The sequence below is a fragment of the Numida meleagris genome, chromosome 9 (genome assembly GCF_002078875.1).
Source record: "Numida meleagris isolate 19003 breed g44 Domestic line chromosome 9, NumMel1.0, whole genome shotgun sequence".
Taxonomy (NCBI): Eukaryota; Metazoa; Chordata; class Aves; order Galliformes; family Numididae; genus Numida; species Numida meleagris.
Window position 1 is genome coordinate 6,160,061 of NC_034417.1, and position 22,278 is coordinate 6,182,338.

General features: G+C 40.3%; 1 protein-coding gene across 4 annotated transcripts in view; it reads left to right on the forward strand.

Annotated features, from left to right (window-relative positions):
* MYO1E (myosin IE) overlaps nt 1-22,278 on the forward strand; it is a 124,762-nt gene that overhangs the window by 57,943 nt on the left and 44,541 nt on the right. For 3 of the 4 annotated variants that reach the window (XM_021407745.1, XM_021407744.1, XM_021407743.1), the window contains 3 exons: nt 13,795-13,938; nt 16,454-16,543; nt 17,442-17,536. In XM_021407745.1, the coding sequence (XP_021263420.1) occupies nt 13,861-13,938; nt 16,454-16,543; nt 17,442-17,536 (263 nt within the window). In that variant the 5' untranslated portion in view covers nt 13,795-13,860. Of the gene's footprint in view, nt 1-3,782; nt 3,851-13,794; nt 13,939-16,453; nt 16,544-17,441; nt 17,537-22,278 lie in introns of those variants that run through there. The other variant, XM_021407746.1, reaches the window with a different exon arrangement.

A 22,278-nucleotide genomic window follows, 5' to 3' on the forward strand; every position in this document is an offset into this window, starting at 1 on the left:
GCTATGTGGCAGAGTGCCCTCCTATTGCCAGCTACAGCTGCTGATGTGGCATTGGGGTCCATTTGTTAGAGCAGGCTGCTGTAACTGTAGTGTTTTCATCCAGCTAGAGTAAAGGCAGCATTTGTCACAGATGTGCTGTGGTTCTGTGGGGGTTATGAGGAATATGTCACTTAGCAACCTGACATGTGAACTTGAAGGAAAACTGCTTCAGTACAATTTGTCATTTTGAACCCAAACTTTACTTTAAAAGGGCCAAAGATTTTGTATAGGGCAAATAATAAAAAAAAGCTGCCTCTAAGGACTTCAGCAGAATGTAGTGGATTGAGATGTCTAAAAGGAGATAAATGCTCAGGTTATCAATATTCTCTTTATTTTGTGTATAGGCTGCCTGAGGCCTGAGAGGGGAAGAGTACTCTTTCTTAATTGAAATGCTAAGCTTAGATGTAAAGTCAATATACAGCTGTAGTTTTGTAGCTGAGTACTATGTGAAACTCAGCTGGTTTTAGTTCATTCTTCTAATGACTTTTTTTTTTGCTGTTTGCTTAGTTTCTGTGGGTTTGATTTGGGGCTCAGTGGCCTCATGTCAAAGCTGTCAGCTTCACTGGCAGAATGCTGTGAGCTACTCAGCCAGTGGAGATCACGTATATACATTCTTAGCTCTATTCTTCTCAGTGCCTTATGAATTGTTATGGAAATGTAGAAGTCTGTGGAGCTGGAATACAAGCTTAGTGAAAATTACAGTAAATAATTAAAAGCATGAGATCTAACAAGAAAAAGATATGACAGCCTCGTGAGATCTTAAGCAGGCTTTGTTATTTGGAAACTTATTCACTGACTAGGAAAAGATGTAATGAAAGTCAGTGAAATAAAGTCAAGATATTAAATGAAAACAAACAAGTTACTCTATAAAATAGCAATATTACACCCTGTTGATGAAGCTGCCCTTATTACAGAGCTGACTGAATAAACACATGCTAGGAAATTAGCATGATGGCAAATCTTAATTTCCATATGAATAATGGGTATGTGGAGGATGGTCTGGATAGGAGAGCATCACTAAGTTACACTCCGGGGTCTCCGTGCCTCAGTGTAGTGTCATTATTGGTTGAAGTAAAAATCAGTCCCTGACAAAGGGGTGAATTTCCTTGTGCAGGAGACTGACTCCAACAGGGAAGTATTTCCATTCATTAAGTTCCTACCTTTACCTTGAGTAGCTTAGGCTTTTCTTGCTGTTACCATGTACCATGCAGAAGGAAGAATGCTTAGGTTTGGTCTTTATGTGTGTATCTGAAAACCCAGCGTGGTCTGCGAAGTTCTTTGAACTGGACCTTAACAACCTCAGTGTGGGGTGAGGAGAGGAACTTACTGTCAGGCTGCCAGGGGAATGTGCTTTCTGGTGGTGTTACTGTGAGCTCTGGTGTGGTTGTTCAGGCATCCTGCTGCCTTAGGCCCAGAGCAATCAGTAGGCTCTTTGCAGACCAGGTGTCACAGAGTTATCTCCAGATCTGTGTCCTTGACAGGGGGATAGCAGGCCCACAGATCACTGACCCGAAAAAGGGGAAGGGGAGGGGATGGGATGGTTTGGCCTGGTTCTGTGACTAATGGGGCAGGGGGACCCATGCCCTGGGAAAGGGGAAAACGGGGAAGGGTAGGGAGATGGGAGATGGGCCTAAAAACAGAACAGCGGCAACGATCTGAGAAGGAAAATTAATTTACTAAATATGATATCGGAATGCAAGGTAACACAGTATAATACAATAAATATAATTAGAATTAGGCTAATAAATAAAATGAGAGACTGTCCAAAACTGAAGGCCTTACTCTAAAGCTGGAGGCAAGACGGGTAGGGAGCACACACTGCGAAACGAGCAGCAAAAAAGAGAGAGTCCTGTGACTTGTGAGCAGCTTTATCTTTCCCTCTGAATGCAGGAGTCCTCTGGGGTATGTAGTTCTCTTCTGAGAACCAGGTACCTGGCTAATCAGCAGTCCACGGACCTGGAGCATTAACTCTTTAACTGCCAGTGCTTTACATGGTGTTATGATGTGGAATACCGATAACAAAATTAACAAACAAAACCATGATACCAGGGTAGGGATGAAGGTATAGCTGAGAAAGGGGAGTGAGTCTGCTACTCACTGCATAAAATTTGTCAGGTCTAATGCTTGCTGCCTTTCTAAGATTTTGCTTCCTCTTGCTTTTAGATTAAAAACAACTTTTTGGGAACTGATGTGGACTTGTAGGATTTGATTCTTTGGAAATGTATGTGTAACTGATCCCTGAAGCAGGATGCTCAAAAGAATTCTTGCTTCTAGTATGTAATATTTAAAAAAAGGAAGCATCTGTATCTGCAAGAACTGGAATGAAAATTTGAGGTTGGATTCTTCTAGAGTTAAAATAAAGATTTAATCAGTGTATCTAACAGTTTTCCACACTCTCTGAAGCCAAGTGTGATTTCTTTGCATGAATAGCAGAACTGGAAAGCTAATAAAAAGGAATTTGTATGCTAAGCCACAGGCAGCTTGCATGCTGCTGTCTGCTCCTGGTAGGGGAGTGAATGCTCTCCCTGAGCCTTTCCCCTGTTGTCCTGAGTCATTACCGTGGGGGTAAACAGGAAGCTGCTGTAGTCCCACAGCCTCTAGCATGTGTTTACTCAGCACCCTGTGAAATGGAAGCAACACAGAAAGCAGTTCTTACATGGGAGCCTCCCCTGCTCCTGGGCCCCTGCTGCCCGCCCCAGTGAGCACCTCCTGCCCCAGCACACCCGAGCTCTGCTGTCAAATATAGCCTGGGGATGTTGTGCGGCTCTTTCACCCAGTGTTAAAGCAGGCATTCTTGCAGCCAACGAAGTGGGAGAATCCCAGATAAACTCAACTGTAGATGCTGAAGTTCTGCAGCCAGGCTTTCAGCAAATGCATTCCCTACCCTCTGATCCCAGTACAGCAGTGGTTACCTCAGCCAGCAGTCCCAGCTGCTGCGGTGCTGTGCCTACAAGAGGGCATGCCCTGGTGGTGACAACTGAGCAGATCAATGCTGCTATCTCAAAATAGGCTACTTTGGAGCCACTGAGTAGTCCTGTGCGCAGACTAATAAATCAGCAGTAGACTTAATTTGGCATGTCTTACTTAGACATCTTAGCACTGAGTTATGCTATTAAAGTTTTGAGGTGTCAGCACAAGGATGCTTTTTGGTATGTGTTGTGCAAAAACCACTCTTGGCCACAGTTTTATGCTGTGCTGCAACTCTTGCTGTTTTATCATAACTATTACGAAACTTAGCTTTTTCTCTAGTCTGAGATACCACAGGCAGATGACTGGGAGAATTTCCATATCTATCTATCTATATACACACACTTATATGTTTATGTAGGTTGCTCTGGAAGTAATGCTTCCTACTTATTTCCATTGAAACCACAACAGCTATGCAGAGCACAATAACACTGTTTGATAGAGCAAATTACCGGCTACAAAATAGTATTTTTCCACATAGCCACCACCATTAGCTATGCAATTTTGCCAGTGATGAACAAGAGCCTGCATGCCGCTCATAAACATCTGCAGCAGTGGAGGTGACCTACTGCCCACTGCCTCTCTGTGCTCGCATCTGCTGGTTGGTCTCCATAAAACATGTTTGAACGTCACTGAGTGCCACTTCTTCTGCGTGGAGGAATTCGGTTCCGCGCCTTTGCTTCATCCACACTTCCGTGTCAGACGCCATTCTGTCAGCCTGCCCCTCTGCTGCCATCTGTCACATGGCAACAAAATAGAATGGAACATTGGTGGGAAGGTTCAGCATCTACTGCCGTACCACCAACATCTGCCTCTGTGCTTGTTTCCAGTTTTTGCAGGACTGGTAAATACTTCTACTCACCTGGGTGAAGCTGTTGTCATAAAGACACTTAGCTTGCTGTTCTTTATTGAAAACAGCAATACAGCATGGTCAATACCAGTTTTTATAATCTACTCGACTTGTTATCTGATAAACAGTTCATTGGCAGTTAATGAGATGAAGACTAATACACTCTGCAAAATTGTAGTTGTTTACTAATTTATTGAGATGTCAATCAATGCTGTTTCATACATGGAAACGTAGTATTGTGTATTATTGCTTGAAAGTGTTACTATATTGTGTTGATATTAAGTTGCTTAGTGCCAATGGTCTTAAGGATAGCATTTTAACTAAATCTCTAATCCAACCAAAAGTCATCCATTTATTGAGATTATTTTAATTTCTTTACAGATTTGGGAAGGATTTCTTTTTCTTTCTGAAAGTGTTTTTTTTTTCCTTTATTCTGTCATTGTTTAACTTGTACATGAGAGCTGATACACTGTATTGCAACTATATTTTTTAAGAGCTTTTTTAATGAGATTGTTCAGGTGGTAAAAGTAAGGTGATTTAAATCAGATTCAATGCCCAAGATTCTTCAAAAATTCATATACGGGTAAAATATTGGAATACATTAAAAGGTAGAAAACAGCAGAGGTTTTTGTACTTAAGTTATTGTTCATGAGGGCTGACAAGGCAATAGCATTATGGCTAACAAAGTTTTAAACTAAATGCAAGGGAAGATTCAAAAAGAGAAATGCTTGGCATTTCCTCATTGTCATGCTTCGCTGCTTTTGAACATGCTTTTCAAAGATAAGTCATGTTTTAGTGGTATAATTAAAAATGCGATCTGGTAGTGTTTTCTTCCAAAGAGTATAGTATTTTCCTGCTCATAATTAAAATGCTGAACTAATTATGTAAATATTTATTGGGGGTGAGGCATAATGATTTAGCAAAGGTAGGCCTTCGGGTGGCCGAAGAACTGAGTGATCACAGATACCTGCTGGTTGTGTTGCTCAGTGCACGGCTGTGTGTCAGGTGAGAGGAGCTGGGGGAAGCTGTAGCCATCCTCTCGTGGTGGCCTCTGTGGCAATCGGCAGTGTGATGAGGGGGGTGGTGGAGGAGGGCCTGGGCTCCTCAGCCACTGAACGGTCGTTACTGGGTAGTGCTCTGAGCTGCTCCTTGGTGTGTCCTTAGTTGATGGTGGATCTACTGATGTAAACGGCCCTCCTTGAATTCTCATTCTTAGATGGTTACAAGCTGCACAGAGAAATCGTTTGCCTGTAAAACCTTCTATTGCTAGAAGGGATTTGCCTCCCCTGAGGCACTGCTGGGGGCAGACTTGGGCCTTAAAGTCTCAGGTTAACGACTCATCAGTATCAGTCTGTTGAGAAAACAAATACCTTGATTTTATCATGAAACAAAAGCGTCAGTAGGAGAGAAGGGGGAAGAGCAGCTTCCAATTCCTGTTTGTTTACAGTGTACAAAGAGGGCAGTGACTGAGCAGAAAGGAATCCACTGGAGCGAGTTGTGGCCTGTGAGCATGGTTTGGTGCTAAGAGCTGAGATTCCAGGAGCTGGAAGAAGCAGGTAGAGAAACAAGCAGGAATGTCAGCTAGAACAGGACATGTTTGTGATGGCATTACTGTAATATGTCACTGGTTTTACTTTCTCCGAAAACTTCAGCAGCGCCAGTATACAGTGTGCACCGCAGCATCAAAATGCTCTTTCTGGCAGTGCGTATGCAAGACAGTGGTCCATGTGTAGAGCTTCTGAGTCATGCTGTTCTTAGGCTCTTCTCTCTGGGAACCAGATGGTGAGCTCCCACTTGACTTCAGTTCCTTATGTAGTTTCAGGATGATCAAGGAAAAATATTTTCAGTATGATGCTAAAGGAGAGTCTATGGCATTTTGTCTAAATCTATTGGTGGAGTTTTCAAACTACATATTTCAATTAAAGACAATAGTAATTTATTTTTGTAAACCTGACACACATAGGAAGACTCACAATAAATTAATCATAGACAAATTGTTTTCTGTTGATTAAAAAGAACAAAAAAAAAGGAAAAGTTTTTTTCCTGAAGAGGTGGAGCAGATGCTTGGGAGTGTTCCAGCTGTACAGAGTCCTGTGGTCTTTGGCCTCTGAAATCTCAGTTGCCATGCAGTATTTTGGGGGAGATAATATTTAAGTAGCCCCAGAGCACACGCATACTCTTATATTGTGTGTGTACCAAAATGAGTTTTAATACTTGTTGGGACTGTGATAGCACATTTTGCTTAAAATATACAGGGCTTTGAGGTACTACATTTGAGATGTATGGTTATGGAAAACCTTTTAAAACCTGTTTTTAATGGAGAAGAGTATCAGGAAACATTATCTTTAAGAGCTAATACGGCTAAGATAAAACTTTGTTGTTGTAATAGTTCTCTTGCATTTTCTTCACTTGCACAATATAGGAACATACAGTGCCATTTAGAGATGAAAAGTCAGTATGAATGGATGCTGCTCAGTGAGAAGATTGGTATGGCATGTATGTACAATCTGACTAAATTTTGCAATTGCCATTCCTGTTCTTAATCCATCACCATCAGAATTTTGCTACTCATACTACTTGCCGCCACATACAGGTGAAATGTAGAACACCTCTGGAGGCTGCTCAATCAGTCAGGTAAAGCAGTTAATGTTCAACACTAAGTCAACCCTCTTAAGTAGTTAACAGCATTGCATTTTCCTGAGATTATTTCTTGGAACATTATACCACAGCCACCCAAAAAGCTATGGGATAGGCAACCATTCTGCTTTCTGCATAAGTTGTATGAAAAACCTAGGCATGCTACCATGATCTGCTCGTAAGTTCATTCATGTCCTTAATTTGTTCTGTAGAATATCTGTATCTTTTTATAAAGAAACTTTTTTTTAAATATGGGTGCAATGCCTGTTCCCCGTAGTCAAACTCTAAAGTAATTTTTAGACTGGTGAATTTTTATTATTTATCTTACAAGAGTGTTGGTGATTTACTGACTCCTGAAAGCGAGCATAATGTGCATACCCTGTTGACATCTCTTGTTTGTGTAGCTTGTGTTGTTTTACAGGTGTGCATTTGCTATTCAGATAAGCAGGCTCTAGATTCTCTTGCCCTTCCGAGCACAGCTGCCCCACTGTACTGGTGTTGGCTGCAGGGCGGCAGAGCCATGCCCTCCCTGCTGAGCCCTGAGCAGGAGGCAGTGCTGGGGACATACCCCAGAGCCACCCCTGCTGCACCTGCAGCCCCACATGGGCAGCTCAGTGGCTGGTGGGGAGCGAGCATTTGGGCAACTGGACTTCCCACTGATGTAACCTGCTCTGGTGTCAGTCTACACCACGCTGGGCTGAGCCCTGCCCTACAGCAAACTGAGAATGGACCTCGTCCCTAGCTGTGTTTTTCATGATATGAACCTGCTAGTAGTTTCCATACTTTAATATGTTTTTGGTATTTTTAGTTCTTTGTATGAAATGTCTGTCCTGCAACTGGATGCTGAAATTTTTGCTCTGCTGTTTTCTCACGTATTTAAGCAGCACATTTCGTCTCCCTCAATGTTTCCCCTATGTTCAGTTTAAATTGTCTTTTATCATTGTCCATCTAGCTGCTGCTTCTGTCTTCCTTTAACTTCATCTTTCAAATACAATCACATTGTTGCAGTGAATGTCTCTGTTCTAACATTATGTACACAAGAGCTATTTTGAACTGCTTTTCCACTATGGCTTCTCAGTTTCAATTATCCTAACTGAGGACCAAAATTCATATTAAGTTTTTACAAAATCTTTTTGACTGAGAAGGGCAGACTGTTTTGCTTCATTGAAATGCATGAAAGATTCCTGTAATTGGATGGTAAAAGTGTACAGTTTTGGTGGATGATATTGCAAGAAGCTGGTAGAAGCACTGACATCCGGTATGGAGTAAATGGTGCGCAGCTTTTTCAGTGTGATGTGTTGTGTTCATGATACTAATCTGAGCGGAGAGACAAACGCTTCCAAAACTACAAGGATTTTGTGCAATAGCACTGTCGTACCTGAAAAGGAAAAGAAAAGGTCACACTTGGGATCATGTGATACTTCATCCCTCTTGGGGGCTGAGTCCCTACTGGATGGTGTTGGAGGATGAATGTTTGCTACTGAAAACAGCAGTCTGGAATGCAGCGTGGCAATTCTTCCTGTTATGGGAACCGAGGAATGATTTTCTATGATATGTAAATTGTTGTAGTTTAGACAGCGCTGATGGAGTGCGAGAGAAACAAGGCACTTTCTCAGGGGCAGAATAGACAGTCTCTTCTGATCCCTTGTTTTTAGCACTTTACTTTTAGAGGTACTATTTTTAGGCAGCTTGAAATACAAAAATATTTGCTTTTACTCCAGTTAAAAGAAAACCCTGTTGTGACACAGCATGACTCAGTCTTTTTATAGCCACATCAAATACGTGTTGCTTAGGATAATGCAAAAACATATAAACAATGATAAAGGCAAAAATAAGAAACCAACAGTTGCTATTGTAACACAAAGTGTGGGGCAGCAACAAAAGTTCTGAAAATAAATGTTTCATCAATATTTATTATTCATCCTGAACAAAACAATACTGTGTTTTAACCATACCATACCAAAAGTAGTACAAGAAGTCTAGAAAGAAGTTAATACTAGTACATAGCTTTTTACATCTCCAGAACTGTCCTGGCAGTAAGTGATGAAATCCACTCAGTGTTGATGGTGCTGTCACCCTTGTGTCCTCAGTAAAATGTTCCTGTCTCCTGCTATTCATGTAGCTATTGTCTTAAACTGTTAACGAGTGGGTGTTAAGAGAAGTTTTTGGAGTGACAGTGGAATTAATTGTAGGCTCTTTAGAGTCTCGATAGCTTTGATGCTGAAGATGGTGAAATTGCTGAGGTGTGCAGGACAGCGCTGCCATTCCCAGCCCGCTGGTGCCTGGGCTGATCTCCTGCTGTGGGTGGCTCTCAAACAGTAGGCCTTTGGCTCACAGGGCCATCTTGTGACTCATAAATATTATTCTTGTCAGAGAGCAAAGCAGATCTGGTTTTGAGCCCAAAACAGCAGCTGAATGAATAATAATGGCTGATAGCAGTGCATGACACCCTTAATTCCAGCGTTTTGGCCCAGCTGAGTTTCCGTGCGCTGCTCCAAGCACAGGCCATGGCAGCCAGGCTCATAGCGCTCACTCCTCCCAGCCATAGCTCTTCACCTTGCAGAGGTACTGCAAACTTTTTGCAGGCCACTGATAGGGTTTTGTCTTTTGTAATCTGCTGAGCTCATCTTTTTGCATCAGTTTAGGCTCTGTTATTGTCGCACAAGGACTTGCATTTGGCTGCTAGGCCCAGGGATGGGCAACCAGCTCTGTGCCAGCCCAGCCCTTCCATGCTGCTATTTCATTAGGCTAAATAAACAAATAGATTAGCACAACATCTGTTTGAAAATAACTTTACCGGTTTGCTTTGGTCTGCAAGGGCATAAAAATGAAATCCATGCAGCATCAAGACTCAAAGAACAAACTTATTCTGAGGTGTAATTTATCGTAGAATTGTTTGAGTTGGAAGAGACCCTTAAATGTCATCTAGTCCAACTCCCGTGCAAGGCACGGGGGCACCTACAGCTCCATCAGGTGCTCAGAGCCCCTCCAGCCTGACTTCAAATGTGTCCAAGGACGGTGTGTTCCACCACCTCTCTGGACAACCGGTGTCAGTGCCTCACCACCTTATTGTAAAAAAAACAAAGAACAAAAACTTCCTTATATCCAATCTAAGTCTCCCATCTTTTAGTTTGAAACCATTTCCCTTTGTCCTGTCACAGCAGACTCTGCTAAAAAGTCTGTCCTCTTCCTTATTACAGCCCTCCTTTAGGTACTGAAAGGCTGCTCTCAGGGCCCTCCACAGCCTTCTCTTCTCCAAGCTGAACAGCCCCAGCTCTCAGCCTATCTGTGTAGGAGAGGTGTTCCATCCCTTGGATCGTTTTTGTGGCCCTCCTTTTGACATGCTCTAACAGGTCCGTATCTCTCCTGTACTGAGAACTCCACATCTAGGCACAGTGCTCCAGGTGAGGTCTCACACCGCAGAGCAGAGGGGCTGGATCCTCTCCCTCACCCTGCTGGCTATGCTGTTTTTGATGCAGCCCGGGAGGCGGTTGGCTTTCTGGGCTGTGAGGGCACATTGCTGGCTCATGTCCAGCTTGTCATCCACCAGTACCTACAAATGCTTTTTGGTAGGGCTGTGCTCCATCCTTACGTCCCCCCCAACTTATAGCAGGGGTTGCCACAACCTAGGTGCAAGACCTTGCCTTTAGATTTTTTGAACCTTATGAGGTTCCCTGGGTCCACTGCTTGAGCCTGACTAGGTTCCTCTGAATGGCGTAATTATTTGTCTATGTCTTCTCTCCATAGTTAAAATAATATAGGAATACTGGCTCTTGGAAGCACAGGAGAATCAGGGATGAAAAAATTCTTTTTTATCACATTTAATCAGTGTTCATCTTCTTGCTGGAGAGCTAATATTTCTGTCCACCTCTGAAAAGTGAATACAGCTTTATGAACTGATGCTCTTACGATCATTCCTACCTATGTTCTGTTCTGCTTTTATTACCTTCGTACTGTATTTCACTGTTCCAAATTTATTGCTACTCATATTCTTTATTATTGTTAAAACCTCCTTGCTTAGTTATCTTGGTTTATGTGTAGCTCCCTCAAATAACGTAAGACAAGGATAACTATAATTTGATTACATGCAAACTTTTCCTGCCTGGTGTTACATTCCTTAGAATTTTCCACTCCATGAGCAGATCCACTGCCTGTGCCTCTTCATTAGTAAGTGAACAATATCAGCCCTTAGGATTAATTTATGAGGAATAGCAGTCCTTGCCTACTAAGTTCTTCTTCTGGTTTCTTACTGGTTGGCTAAGTCTGTATGGCTTGAAATCATCATTTAAAAATCCATATTGTGTGTGTATGTATTACAGTATTATTTGTCTGATTCTGAAAATGATCCTGATTGTATTTTCTCAAAGAGCATTTTGATGAATTTTGTTGGAGTTATTTACTACAAGTGTATCAAGTACAATTTTGTGACGGAAATTTTTTCACATGTTAGAATTTTGGGAGGGACATCTAAAGTACATTTCTATTATTTACTTCTTGAACAAGTTTTGAAAATTGAATTGCAGGTGTTAGGATTTTCAAACATATATGCAAGACCTCTAGGAAATGTGTGGCACTGGAGAGGCGTGAGGAGTTCCTTTACAACTGCTATGACATGCGTTTGTTTGGTTGATTTATGATGGGAAGACTTCTTGTATTTCAGAGCAGTAGAAGAATGAGTTAACTGTTAGCTGGTGATAGCACCAGTTGGAAGGTCCTGAAGATGGTAAATCTGCGTCAGACTCTGTAGCTACCAGTCTGTGATTTATGGTTGGAAGAGCAAGAACTTGAGGGTTGTCATACAGGAGCAGTTCTCTGTTTTGCTGCCCAGACTGAGGAGGTGCCAGCCACCACCACTCATCTGCTCTAGATTCCTCAGAAAAGGCAGGGTGAGGGCAAAGCTTAAACATATAGGTGAAATTAGTCACTATTAAAGCTTGGATTTATTTCTAGATCCATAGGAGAGGCCTAATAATAGTCTGCCTGTGATTTGCCACTTCTCTGTTTATTTTCATGTATTGCTGTGCTTCAAGGAAAAGTAATCCCGGACTACTGATAGAAACTTATTTAGAAGTGATTCAGTATTATTGTGAACTACTTGGTGCTACAACTGTTAGCTGTCTTCCATGCAATTGGTTTCCTGGACATTTAGACTGCTGCCTTTTTATTACTCCTCTTTGCTGCTTTTTCCATTTGATTGTCTGTGACAGTACTCAGATTTGCTGACAGCTGCACATTAAATCAGTGGGTAACCTCCAAGGTAAGCTGAGTCTTCCGGCACTGCCCCTCTTGCTTGCGTTGTTGCGTTGCTTTTGGAAGGAACCTTCTGGCCTGATAGTGAGTGCAACTTGCAGTCAGCAGCAGTTTCTGACTTTCATAAAGCTTGCTGTTACACAAACTGTGTGCACATTTTCCATACATCCCATGGCTTTGTGAGCTGTCCGATTCTCACTGACCTTGCTGTCTCTGATACCACAGCTTCCGATGGAGAGCTTGATGTTTCCTTCTGTCTCCTTTCTTACACGTTTTCTGTATCTTACTCCATTTTCCGATACTAAACCACACTCTGCATAGCTTTTTGAAAACTGTCATTCTCTGTGTTTATTTTTATACTATACCTTTTTTTATCCATGCTGCCAGTCTCTTTTTTCAAGCACAATATCACTAATAGCTGATGAGTGCACTGTAGGAAATTATGCCTTCCTGCTGGACTTCCCTTTACTCAGATAACCTGACCGCCAGCTGAGTTTTTCAGTCATGTGTTTCAAAACAATTTCCAAAAATTAATTGGTTCCTTCATTTTCTCAGTGCTTCCAGATCACTGCTTCCATTATGCAAATATGAAATGGACATGTCTTATGCTAACTAAAATGGTTTTAAGATTATTATTTCATTTAAGCTCATGTGAGGTTATTTGATGTTTAAGAGGACTGATGAGATTGTGTGCTTTCAGGCATATTTGCCTCTGCTATCCTATATTTAAAAGTATTCTTTTCATTAATGATTAGAAATATTCTTCAGTGTTACTAGCATTGATAGAAGTCAGTCAGTGGTAGCGGTGGCTGGAGACTTAATAAAAACAGGTGTAAAGCCTGGAAGTCCTGTGCTGTCTGCAGTAGGCAAATGAGTCTGTTTTTAGTGCAAGTTAATTTGAGATCAGATCCAGCTGGCCTTACTTACATGTGTGATTATGCATTATTTGCATATATATTCTGCAAAATACTTTATAATAAGTTGTGTGTATTCTGATGAACATGACGTGATCCCGTAAAATACATGAGCAGTGTAGCCACATCTCACTGTTTGAAATTGTGACCCTAAAAATAGGAGGAGTACACCAGAAGACTGTTTTGTTAGCCACATCTTCCTTGGCGGCATACATGGCAACTTATTAGTGTAAAATGCATTAATTTCACTATTACTAATTTGAGAATTGTGCAAACAAAACTTCAAGTGTAAAAATGCAAGAATGCAGAACTCCATGAGAATTACCTGTCAGACTGTGAGGAGTAGCGTTGGGATTAGGGAGCATTTAATCTAGACTGGATTTAACGTGTTGATGGGTGCATCCATAGAAACCTAACTACGGATCAAATCAGCTGGAAAAAAACAGATTTTGATTTCAACTGGTACAAATTGAAATGTCACGAGTTTTCAAAAGCATCCTGAAATAGTAGTCTCTAAGTGTGGGGAGAGATTATCTATTCAGATGTCAGTTACATGCGGTGACTAACAGCTCAGAAGGGACTGCTCAGACACGCAGCCTGTCAGGCTGTGCAGCATCATCTGCAGAACACCACTGAATGCTTTCTATATCAGTCTCACAGCTTCTATGTGAGTAGCATCGTATGTCCAGGTTTGGATTGAAAGACTGTGAAGGATGGAGAATTCACCGTATCCTCATTTAATGCAGTTCCGGTGCTTAATTATCCTCGTGACTAATAGTTGCGCTGTAGGAGTCTAGTTGCTGTATCCTTAGCTTCTAAGGACTCTATCTTGTTTGGAATTATTTTTTTTTCCTACAAATTTTAGAATTGCCTGATGCCTGGGATCCCTTCTGTGTGTAGACATTCACAAAACCCTGTGAAATTACTTCTAATTTTGGAGGGAAGTGCAATGCTTTAATAGTTCAGAGATGTGTAAGGTGATGACATTTGTGTATGCTTTTTGACAACTCGGTCAATGGGTAGAATACAATGTGAGCAATGTATTTTGGAAGTTGGGATTTGAATGGATTGCTTTCAGTTATTTCATGCTCATGAGAAATATAGTAACCTTTTTTTTATGCTTGTGTTTTCCTGCAGGGAAGCAAAGGGCACTACAGATACCACTGGCAGAGCCACAATGTCAAGCACAGCGGAGTGGATGATATGGTCCTTCTTTCCAAAATCACAGAAGATTCCATAGTGGAGAACCTAAAGAAGCGATACATGGATGATTATATTTTTGTATCCTTTATAGTATTGCTTTTAGTTGGGTCAGTGCAGAACTAATAATGTAGATGTATTTTATTGAAGCAGATAAGATCCTGAGAGTTTTATGTGACAGTGCACCTGAGAGAACAGAAAATCTGAAGGTTGAAATTGAGCTTTGAACAATGCTTTTCAGGTATTCTTTTTGATATGTAATAGCTCTTGTCGTTGTTAAAGATAATCTTGTAGCTCCATACATTCATATATCCATGTGACCCCTCAAGCTAATTCAGCAGTGCTACTTGCATGATAAAGAGTTAATAGATTCAGCCTTATATACATGTTTTGAGATGGTTTTATCTTCTTTACCACCCAGATTCTAATGCTTTCACATTAGCATTTCTCCTGTGACATAACCCTGTTTACAACGTGTTTTGAATCATGAGCTGATGAAAACACATGACCACGTGAACATCTGTAAATCTACAATGTTTATGCTATAATATTTTTTTTACTATGATTAATGAAAGTGTGAAATATTTAAATAGCCAAATGTATAGCCCAGCAAGAAAAACAAATTTCAGCACCAAAAATGTTTTCCTTTTTGGAAATTTCATGTGAAAAGACTTCCTTGACATAAAGCACAAGTTACTATTCGATCTTTAGCTTTCACAACATAACATGAGCTACCATAATCAGTTTTGTAAACTGTAGTCAGTGGTGATACTGTTCCTTCTGCTTTAGCCAGGTTTTGGTACCAGCTAGTAGTGTCTGGAGAATGGTTTTTTGTGAAGAGTTTAATTTCTTGTTAGCAGAATGGGAGAGAAGTAAAACATCTGACTATTTCCATATACACGGACAGTAAAAGCTTTAGCAAGGTCCGATAGAGGAGAAGTCATGTTGCCACTGTGCTGGCATTTCCATCTCAAACTGTGTAAGTTTTCTGTAAGTTCATGTGTGATAAAGTTGCAAAGCATTTGTCACACGGGGTGGTATTGGGGCAATCTATAGCGCACTTCCTGGTAGTGAAACAAACACTTCTGTCACTGTGAAATCCTGCATCTTCCATACACAGTGTTCACAAAGTCTTCAGTGCTCGATGCTTTTTCTTTTCTTACAAAAGTGAGAGTAACAGATTAACATAGAATTGTTGTTTTTCTTTTCTTTTTACTGAAGCAGATTGTGTGTTTTCCAAGGGGTCTGGTGGTCACATGGGTTATTAGGCTCTTCTTTTAAAAGCATTATAATCCATTTGTGTGGGGAAAAATAATCCTTTTGCAGTTCTGTGCAGGCTTTTTGTTCTAAGCTGGAGACCATCTCTTGAATCTTTCAACTGTTCTTATGCCCACCCATGAATGAATATTCCTCTGTGCTACTCTGCACAGAGATTACTGATTCTTCCCAGAAAATGCTGGTATTGTTACCAACAGAAAACTATCACTTCAGATGTTTATACTGACACAACGAGTGCTTGATATATTGGAGACCCAGATGTCGTCACTCTCTGAATTAAATTTAAAAATGTATGAAGAAAGGATTGCAAATTAATAATACAGAGATTACGCTCACTGATTTATAGTTCTTCTGTGACTAACATGATACTATCTTGGGCTGTGGCGCCGGCATAATACGTTCTTACGCAGGCTAACACAGCAACATAAATTTCTCAGTTTTCTTATTTAGGTACGGAAAGCTTGGATAGTAAGTTTGTTTATGAGCAATTCCAGCTTGTTCAAGGAAACCAACAATCCAGTATTTTGAACTCACTGATATGGGTACAGTGCTAACTCCCAACTCAAGGAACCGACCCTGCCTGTAAAGTAGTACTGCTTATTTCAGTTGTCTGTGTAACAATTCATTGCCTACGTTGTAAGTATGGGCAAATGTACAGCTGAATGCAGAACAAATACTGACATTCAAAATGTCACAAAAAAAATTCTGGGAGTAATAATAAACTGAAATGTTTCGTAGGGTAGCCTGCAGGATGAGTCTTCCAGGGACTGTGACTGTTACACTTGTAAATATCACCACAGCACAAAGTTACCTAACTCCCATAGCTCCCTGACTTGTACGCAGAGCTGAGTAATTGTCCGATTCAGCTCAGTACGGGCGGTTTCCATCTGTCTGCATGCTCAGCACAATCTCTGTGAGATCAAAATGTGTCAGTACAGCTCATTCTGTGAAGGTCAAAACAATCTTTTCAATACTAACAATGTGATCTCCTCAGTTACAAAAGAGCAAAGCAGTTCAAATATACCGTTTCCTTTCTGTATTTTTGTTCAGGGAGTGTTGGACTTGGGCCTGTAATACATGTTCCTGTACTTAACTTGGCCTAAAATAAATATTTTGATAATATGAAAGTAACCCACTGAATGATATGTTCTTGTAAGCCTGCTAATTTCATTTTTATTAATAATTGTTTTAGGCTTTTTTTTCTGTATTATTTGAAGCTATATCCTATTGTGTAATATATGGAAAGGCTGTTAGGCCATCACTGGTAGTAAGATACTACATATAAACTGTAGTTAACCTTAACTGTTTTTGAATACAGACATACATTGGCTCTGTATTAATCTCTGTGAATCCTTTCAAGCAAATGCCGTATTTTGGAGAAAAGGAAATTGAAATGTACCAGGGAGCCGTAAGTAAAGCAGTCTGTAACGTACTACAATATTGGCAGGCTTGTAAATATTATTCCATGTGGTTAAACTCCTGGAAGCATTTGTTTCTGGGTTTTAGTGATATTGTATTAACCTGGGAGAACATGGCTGATATCCATCACCATATACTGAGTCCTCAAATCGAATCCTCTGGAACACAGAATTAGCATCTCAAAAAAATACTTGCGTTGATTAACTCAAATCCATACCAGATTTTTCCCCTTGACAAGCCTCTCCTCCTGCAAAAGCAGTTTTTAAGCTATTGTTTGCTTAAACTGAGGCACAGAAACCAAAATAGCCATTAGTGGATTTGAAGAGTATGGGTAGAGATGTCACAAACTAGACAAGAAGAGTAAGAAAATTGGGATGCCAAAAATAGGTGCTGGTTTTGAAAATAATGCTTGAAGAGTTTGCAGCATGGGGACGTTGTGGACTTAGAATTCTGCTTTCTGCTCTGAGTCAGGCAAGTCCACAGATAGAGGACCAGGGAAGCCATTCACTTTGAATGGGTGCAGCGGATGAAAATGAGCCCATTACAACACCAGGCTGTAGTGGCTTAGGTAGTTTATTTGTAGCATATTAGTGTTGGTGGGATAGGCTTAAATTATATCAATTTATCTTGAACAAGTAATATATTTCAATTATGGGCCATTTTTAGAAGGAGGTGTTTACAGACTTCAGGAGAGAATTATGGGTGAGAGAAAGATCAGTAACAAATCAGGAGCCTTTGGTTTGTTTTAATTAAACAAACAAAAAATTCCTGTATGTGGGATTGAGAGTTGTTTTTCCAGGAATATTGCTCTTCCCATTTAAATAAATTTATTTTTCTGCATTGTTTAATGTTATGTTGAAAAACGTGTGCTCTATCTCCCTTTCTAGGCACAATATGAAAACCCACCGCATATTTATGCCCTTGCAGACAGTATGTACAGAAACATGATTATTGACAGAGAAAATCAATGTGTCATTATTAGGTAAGAAAAAGATCTATAAAAAAATCTTTTGTCTCGTTCCTGTTGTAACTTCAAGAAATGGAAAAGCTTACTTTTTATTATACTAATAAAAACCTTCTGTGTTCATGACCACTGAATATTTTGGGGTTTTCTGGGACAGTTGAGTACTTTCTGACCCTCCTTTTTGTTTTCCAGTGGAATCCTCATAGTTTGACAACAAATCTCTCATGGCCAGCTTCGTGCCCAATACCAAATAGCAGTAGCTCAAATGACTACATGAGAGTTAACAACTATAGCGGCCATGGACACTGCTAACTAAATCTGACGCTCGCACTGACTGAACTAGCGTGCTCATTTTTGTTCTATTGCTTTTTTTCCTGTTAAAAATAAATGCACTTTTGCTCCTTTCAGAATTTAACTTGCTTTCAGTCAGAGGCAAAAGGAGACAGACACTAACAAATTAATTTTGTCCTCACTGTTATTCCGTATGAATTATTAGGCTGAGTGAATCCACTGTAAAATTATTACTGAACTTGTTTAAGGATAGGCATTACTTAAGTAACAGTGAATGTTGGGTGCAGAGGTACATTTTGGCCTTGTCTGTGAGTTTATAGATGGTTTATGGTAAAAGAAAGCATACAGAGACCCAGAACTACAGGATATTTGAGCTGGCACGTTATCCATCCTCTGACTTCCGTTCTTAAATAGAACGCTTAAGAGATTCCCTGTGGTGCACCTGGAATTGCAATTTGCCTTTTCATAATTTTCATGATGGTATTTGTTTTTCTGGGACACCATTAAATTATTTCTCTGAAATCGGGTAACCTAGCCATTAATAAAATTAATTTTGTTTCATTTGGTTTTCTAATCCTTCTGACTACATTTAGATGCATCCCATATTTTGTGATTAGAATGACATCACAATTTCTAATGACTAGATATAGCTTAAAAGTGAAGTATCATCAAATTCAGCATTTTGTTTCCTTACATTTTACTTTATTTCATGTAGCAGAAAGCACTGACATTGCTGGCTGACCAGAGGTTCCTGAGATCCGGCAGCTCTGGCATGAAATGGATGTTTTAGCTACACATCTACCACCACAACACAGTTAATAGCTGCCAAGGATTGCATCATTACTGCCCCCAAACTGCTGCTTGTCAGAAAATTGAGATACAGTTCTGTTTGTTTGTTTTCAGTTCCACAGAAGTCTGCTGAACATAAGCAGCTTCAAGTGGACCTTTGCATTTCAGTGGACCGTAGTTTTTTCCATAAAACTTTGTCCTGTGGGAAAGGAGTGATGATGACAGTGTGGCTATTAAGGGGTGCTGAATATCTTCTTCACAGCTAGCCTAAATTTGGGGTGGCTTCCCTGAAAATTTGTGTTGGAACAGAAGAAACAGAGCAAGCTAGTACAGAAATAAACCCAGTTTTTCCTTCTTTCCTCTCCTCATGTTGTCAGTCAAGTTTGTTTGTTTTTTTTTTAAAGGGAGCTTTGCAGAGAGGGAAAGGGAGAAATCCTGTGTAGCCTGGGCTGATCCCATCACACCTGGCTGGTGGTGTGCTTAGAGACAAAGGAGTGTGGGGAAGGGGCTGCTGCGCAGCTGTGTGCTGCATGTGGTTGGGCACCTGTGGCATCTACCTCCAAACCTGGGAGAGGTGTGTTCAAAGCATGGGGAGCAGACGCAGATCTCCAGGCAGGTGAAGAGAGGTCCCAGAAGTGCTGTAGTCAGGACCTTATGTGGATGTGGGGCCACACGACCTTTGGGCAGGATAGTTAGTTCCTGGATTCTAACTAATGCATTTAAACATTGATGGAAAGAAGATCTTCAGAAAGTCAGGGACTCAGCGAGGAAAGCAGATGTGAAAGGAAATACAGTTCTCTGAAAGACTGAATAGATAGTGACGAAAAAAAATCTTTTTATGCAATAATACTCATTTTGAAAATCAAAATCTCACCGGCCAACTTTTCCAGGGCCAGAGAAGATTATTTCATTAGTGGAATAATTGCATATATGTGTGTGTGCTAGGAAAATTATATGTACACGTCTAATTAGTGCTGAGGAGCTGCTTTGAATGGGTGTTAGCAGTGTACGCAGTGATGTTACTCGTGGGCTGGCTTCTGGCTGGGCTGCCTGCAGGTGCACAACGTGTGCTTGTGTGGGAGGAGGCAGCGCTACCTGCAGCTTTCTTCCCTCGTGTTGTACGCATCAGGCGGAATTAAAAAGGGAGTTTGCTCATGTGAGCAATGAGGTTTTGCTGGAGTTTGATTTCTTATTGACTTTGTGGTGCTGAGGCATAATACTTAATTGGAGCCTCTACTGAACCAAGCTTGTAAACTTGTGTCTGCTGCAGCAGGCTGTTCTTACTTCTTCCTCACCAGGAATGGTAGCCCTTCCAAACATCAGCAATGACTTGTCCAGTCAAGATTTTAATTATGAAGGATTTTCTGTTATGATTTTTAATTCCTTCTAGACTATCATTGTCTTTTAATTAAGAGTATGGCGATTATGATCAGTATTTTTCTACTGTGCAGCTATAAATGTTTCTCCAGATTGTTCTTAAGGCGTTGCCTCTCTCTAAAGTTGAGGACTTTGCTTTCTCTGACTTCTGCCAGGAGATGTTGCAGTTGCTTTAAAGCAGTTTTTCAGACCTTCTTGTTTGTAATTTTAGTTTACATTTTAACTCTGTGTGGCAGTGTTAGATAGATGAAACCATCTATGATGACTGCATACCTGAAAAGACAGTACCGCATCTGAAATGTTAGGAAGGTATGTGAATGGAAGATCACTTACAACCCCAACTTTTCAGTAAACAACTAATATATATCTTAAGCCTATAAAGATCAACATTTGATATGAGATTTTTAGTCAGCTTCTATATCTCAACTTTCCATAAAACTCAAATGACAGTTCTAAAACTCCTGTACAGAATCTAACTGGAAATACTATTGGATTTTAATGAGGGAGTGGTAGAAACATAAGTCTAGTGTAGTGAGGAAAAATTAGTTAACAGCTCTCAGTTTCAGAGCAGAAATTATGTCTCTGAAGTTATGTTACTGAGGTCTCTGAACATAATTGGAGAAAGGAGATTTTGTATGTAAACAATCTTAAAAGTGTATTCAGACATGACAGAATATTTTGCATACACAGTGTTCTTTACTGGCAGACCCAAGTGTTCTTTGTAAATATTTATTATTAAAATTTCCACCTTGTCCTGATTATGTAGATAACTATTATATTGTTCTACAGCCAGGGAGATTATATTCAATGTCACTCAGCAAATTAGTATTAGAGAGAAGAATGAAGCTCTGTATTGCACTTTGCTTGTATATATACTCTAATCAGTGGATTATATGTAGGTTGCTCTGAAAGTAATGCCTCCTGTTTATTTCCTTGGAAAATACAACAGATGCGAAGAGTACAATAACATTACTCGGTAGAGCAAATTTTCACCTGCAAAGCACTCTTTCTTAATGCCATTAGCTATGCAGTTTCACCAGTGATGAACAAGAGTCTGCGTGCCACGCTCATAAAAATCTGTACCTGCAGAGGTGTCCCACTGTCAGTGCTGCCACTGCTGCAACACAGCACTTACCGCCTCACTGTGCTCACATCCACTGTTCGGTCACCATAAATGTTCAGCAAGCATTGATGAACGTCAGTGGGTGCCATTTTTTCCACATGGAGGAACCCCTTTGTTTCATCTGCACGTCCATGTCAGACACCATTCTGTCAGCCTGCCCCTCTGCTGCCATCTGTCACACAGCATCAAAACGTAATGGAATATTGGTGGGAAGGTTCAGCTTCTGCTGCCATACCACCAACATCTGCCTCTGACATTGTGGGCCAACATAATAAAATAGGAGGCATTACTTTCGGAGCTGCCCTCATAATTCCTCTGGAAGGCAAGGAAGGAAAGAAAGGAGGAGGTAAAAATTTCCAGTTGTTCATAGGCTTATTCTGATTACAGCCAAGTAGTAATTGACTTTGCTGAACAAAATGTTGCTTTTCTGATGTTACAAACAGCTCTAGAAAAACAATGCATCTTTCAAAGCATTTTTTTTTGTTAGTGATCGAGACTGTATAATGTTTTATAGTAAGAATAATCTCCAAGAAAATTGCACCGTAATCTACTTCTTGCTTTAAGCCATTATCATCACTTTTTCATCCTTTAAAAATCTCTGTACTTATAGCTAAAAAAATATTCTTAAATCATCTTAAAATAGTTCTAATAGCAGCAGAGCAGTGAGATGTATGTGGAAAAGCTTCTGTATGAGAATCGTTCCCCCGTGAGAGTTGAGTACCTGATCTTACTGGGGGCAGGACACCAGATAGAAGGCACCAGCTAAAATTACTTGAGTTCATAAATAATGTATCATCCTGTTCAGCAGTAATTTAGTTGGAGCTATTTACTGCTCTCTGACAAATAAACTTTTAATACTGAAAATACAAGCGTATGCATGCATAAGTCTGAGGCAAACTGAAAAAACTCAGTCTTTTGGGCAAATTCATTTAATATGAAGGGCGACTTATATTGAAATAGAGACTAACAATAGAATGGAATGATGTTCCTCCGTATAACTTAACAAGACAGACACTGTGGAATCACTAATGTAAACCACACTTAATTTGAGCGAAGAGGAGAAGGATAATTTATGCAGCAGAGAAAATCTTAAAGAAATGTGCTGTATTTTTACCTCTTGATAAATAATATCTGCTCATATTCATTGAGTATTTGGCTCCAGATCCTTTCTGACATTCAC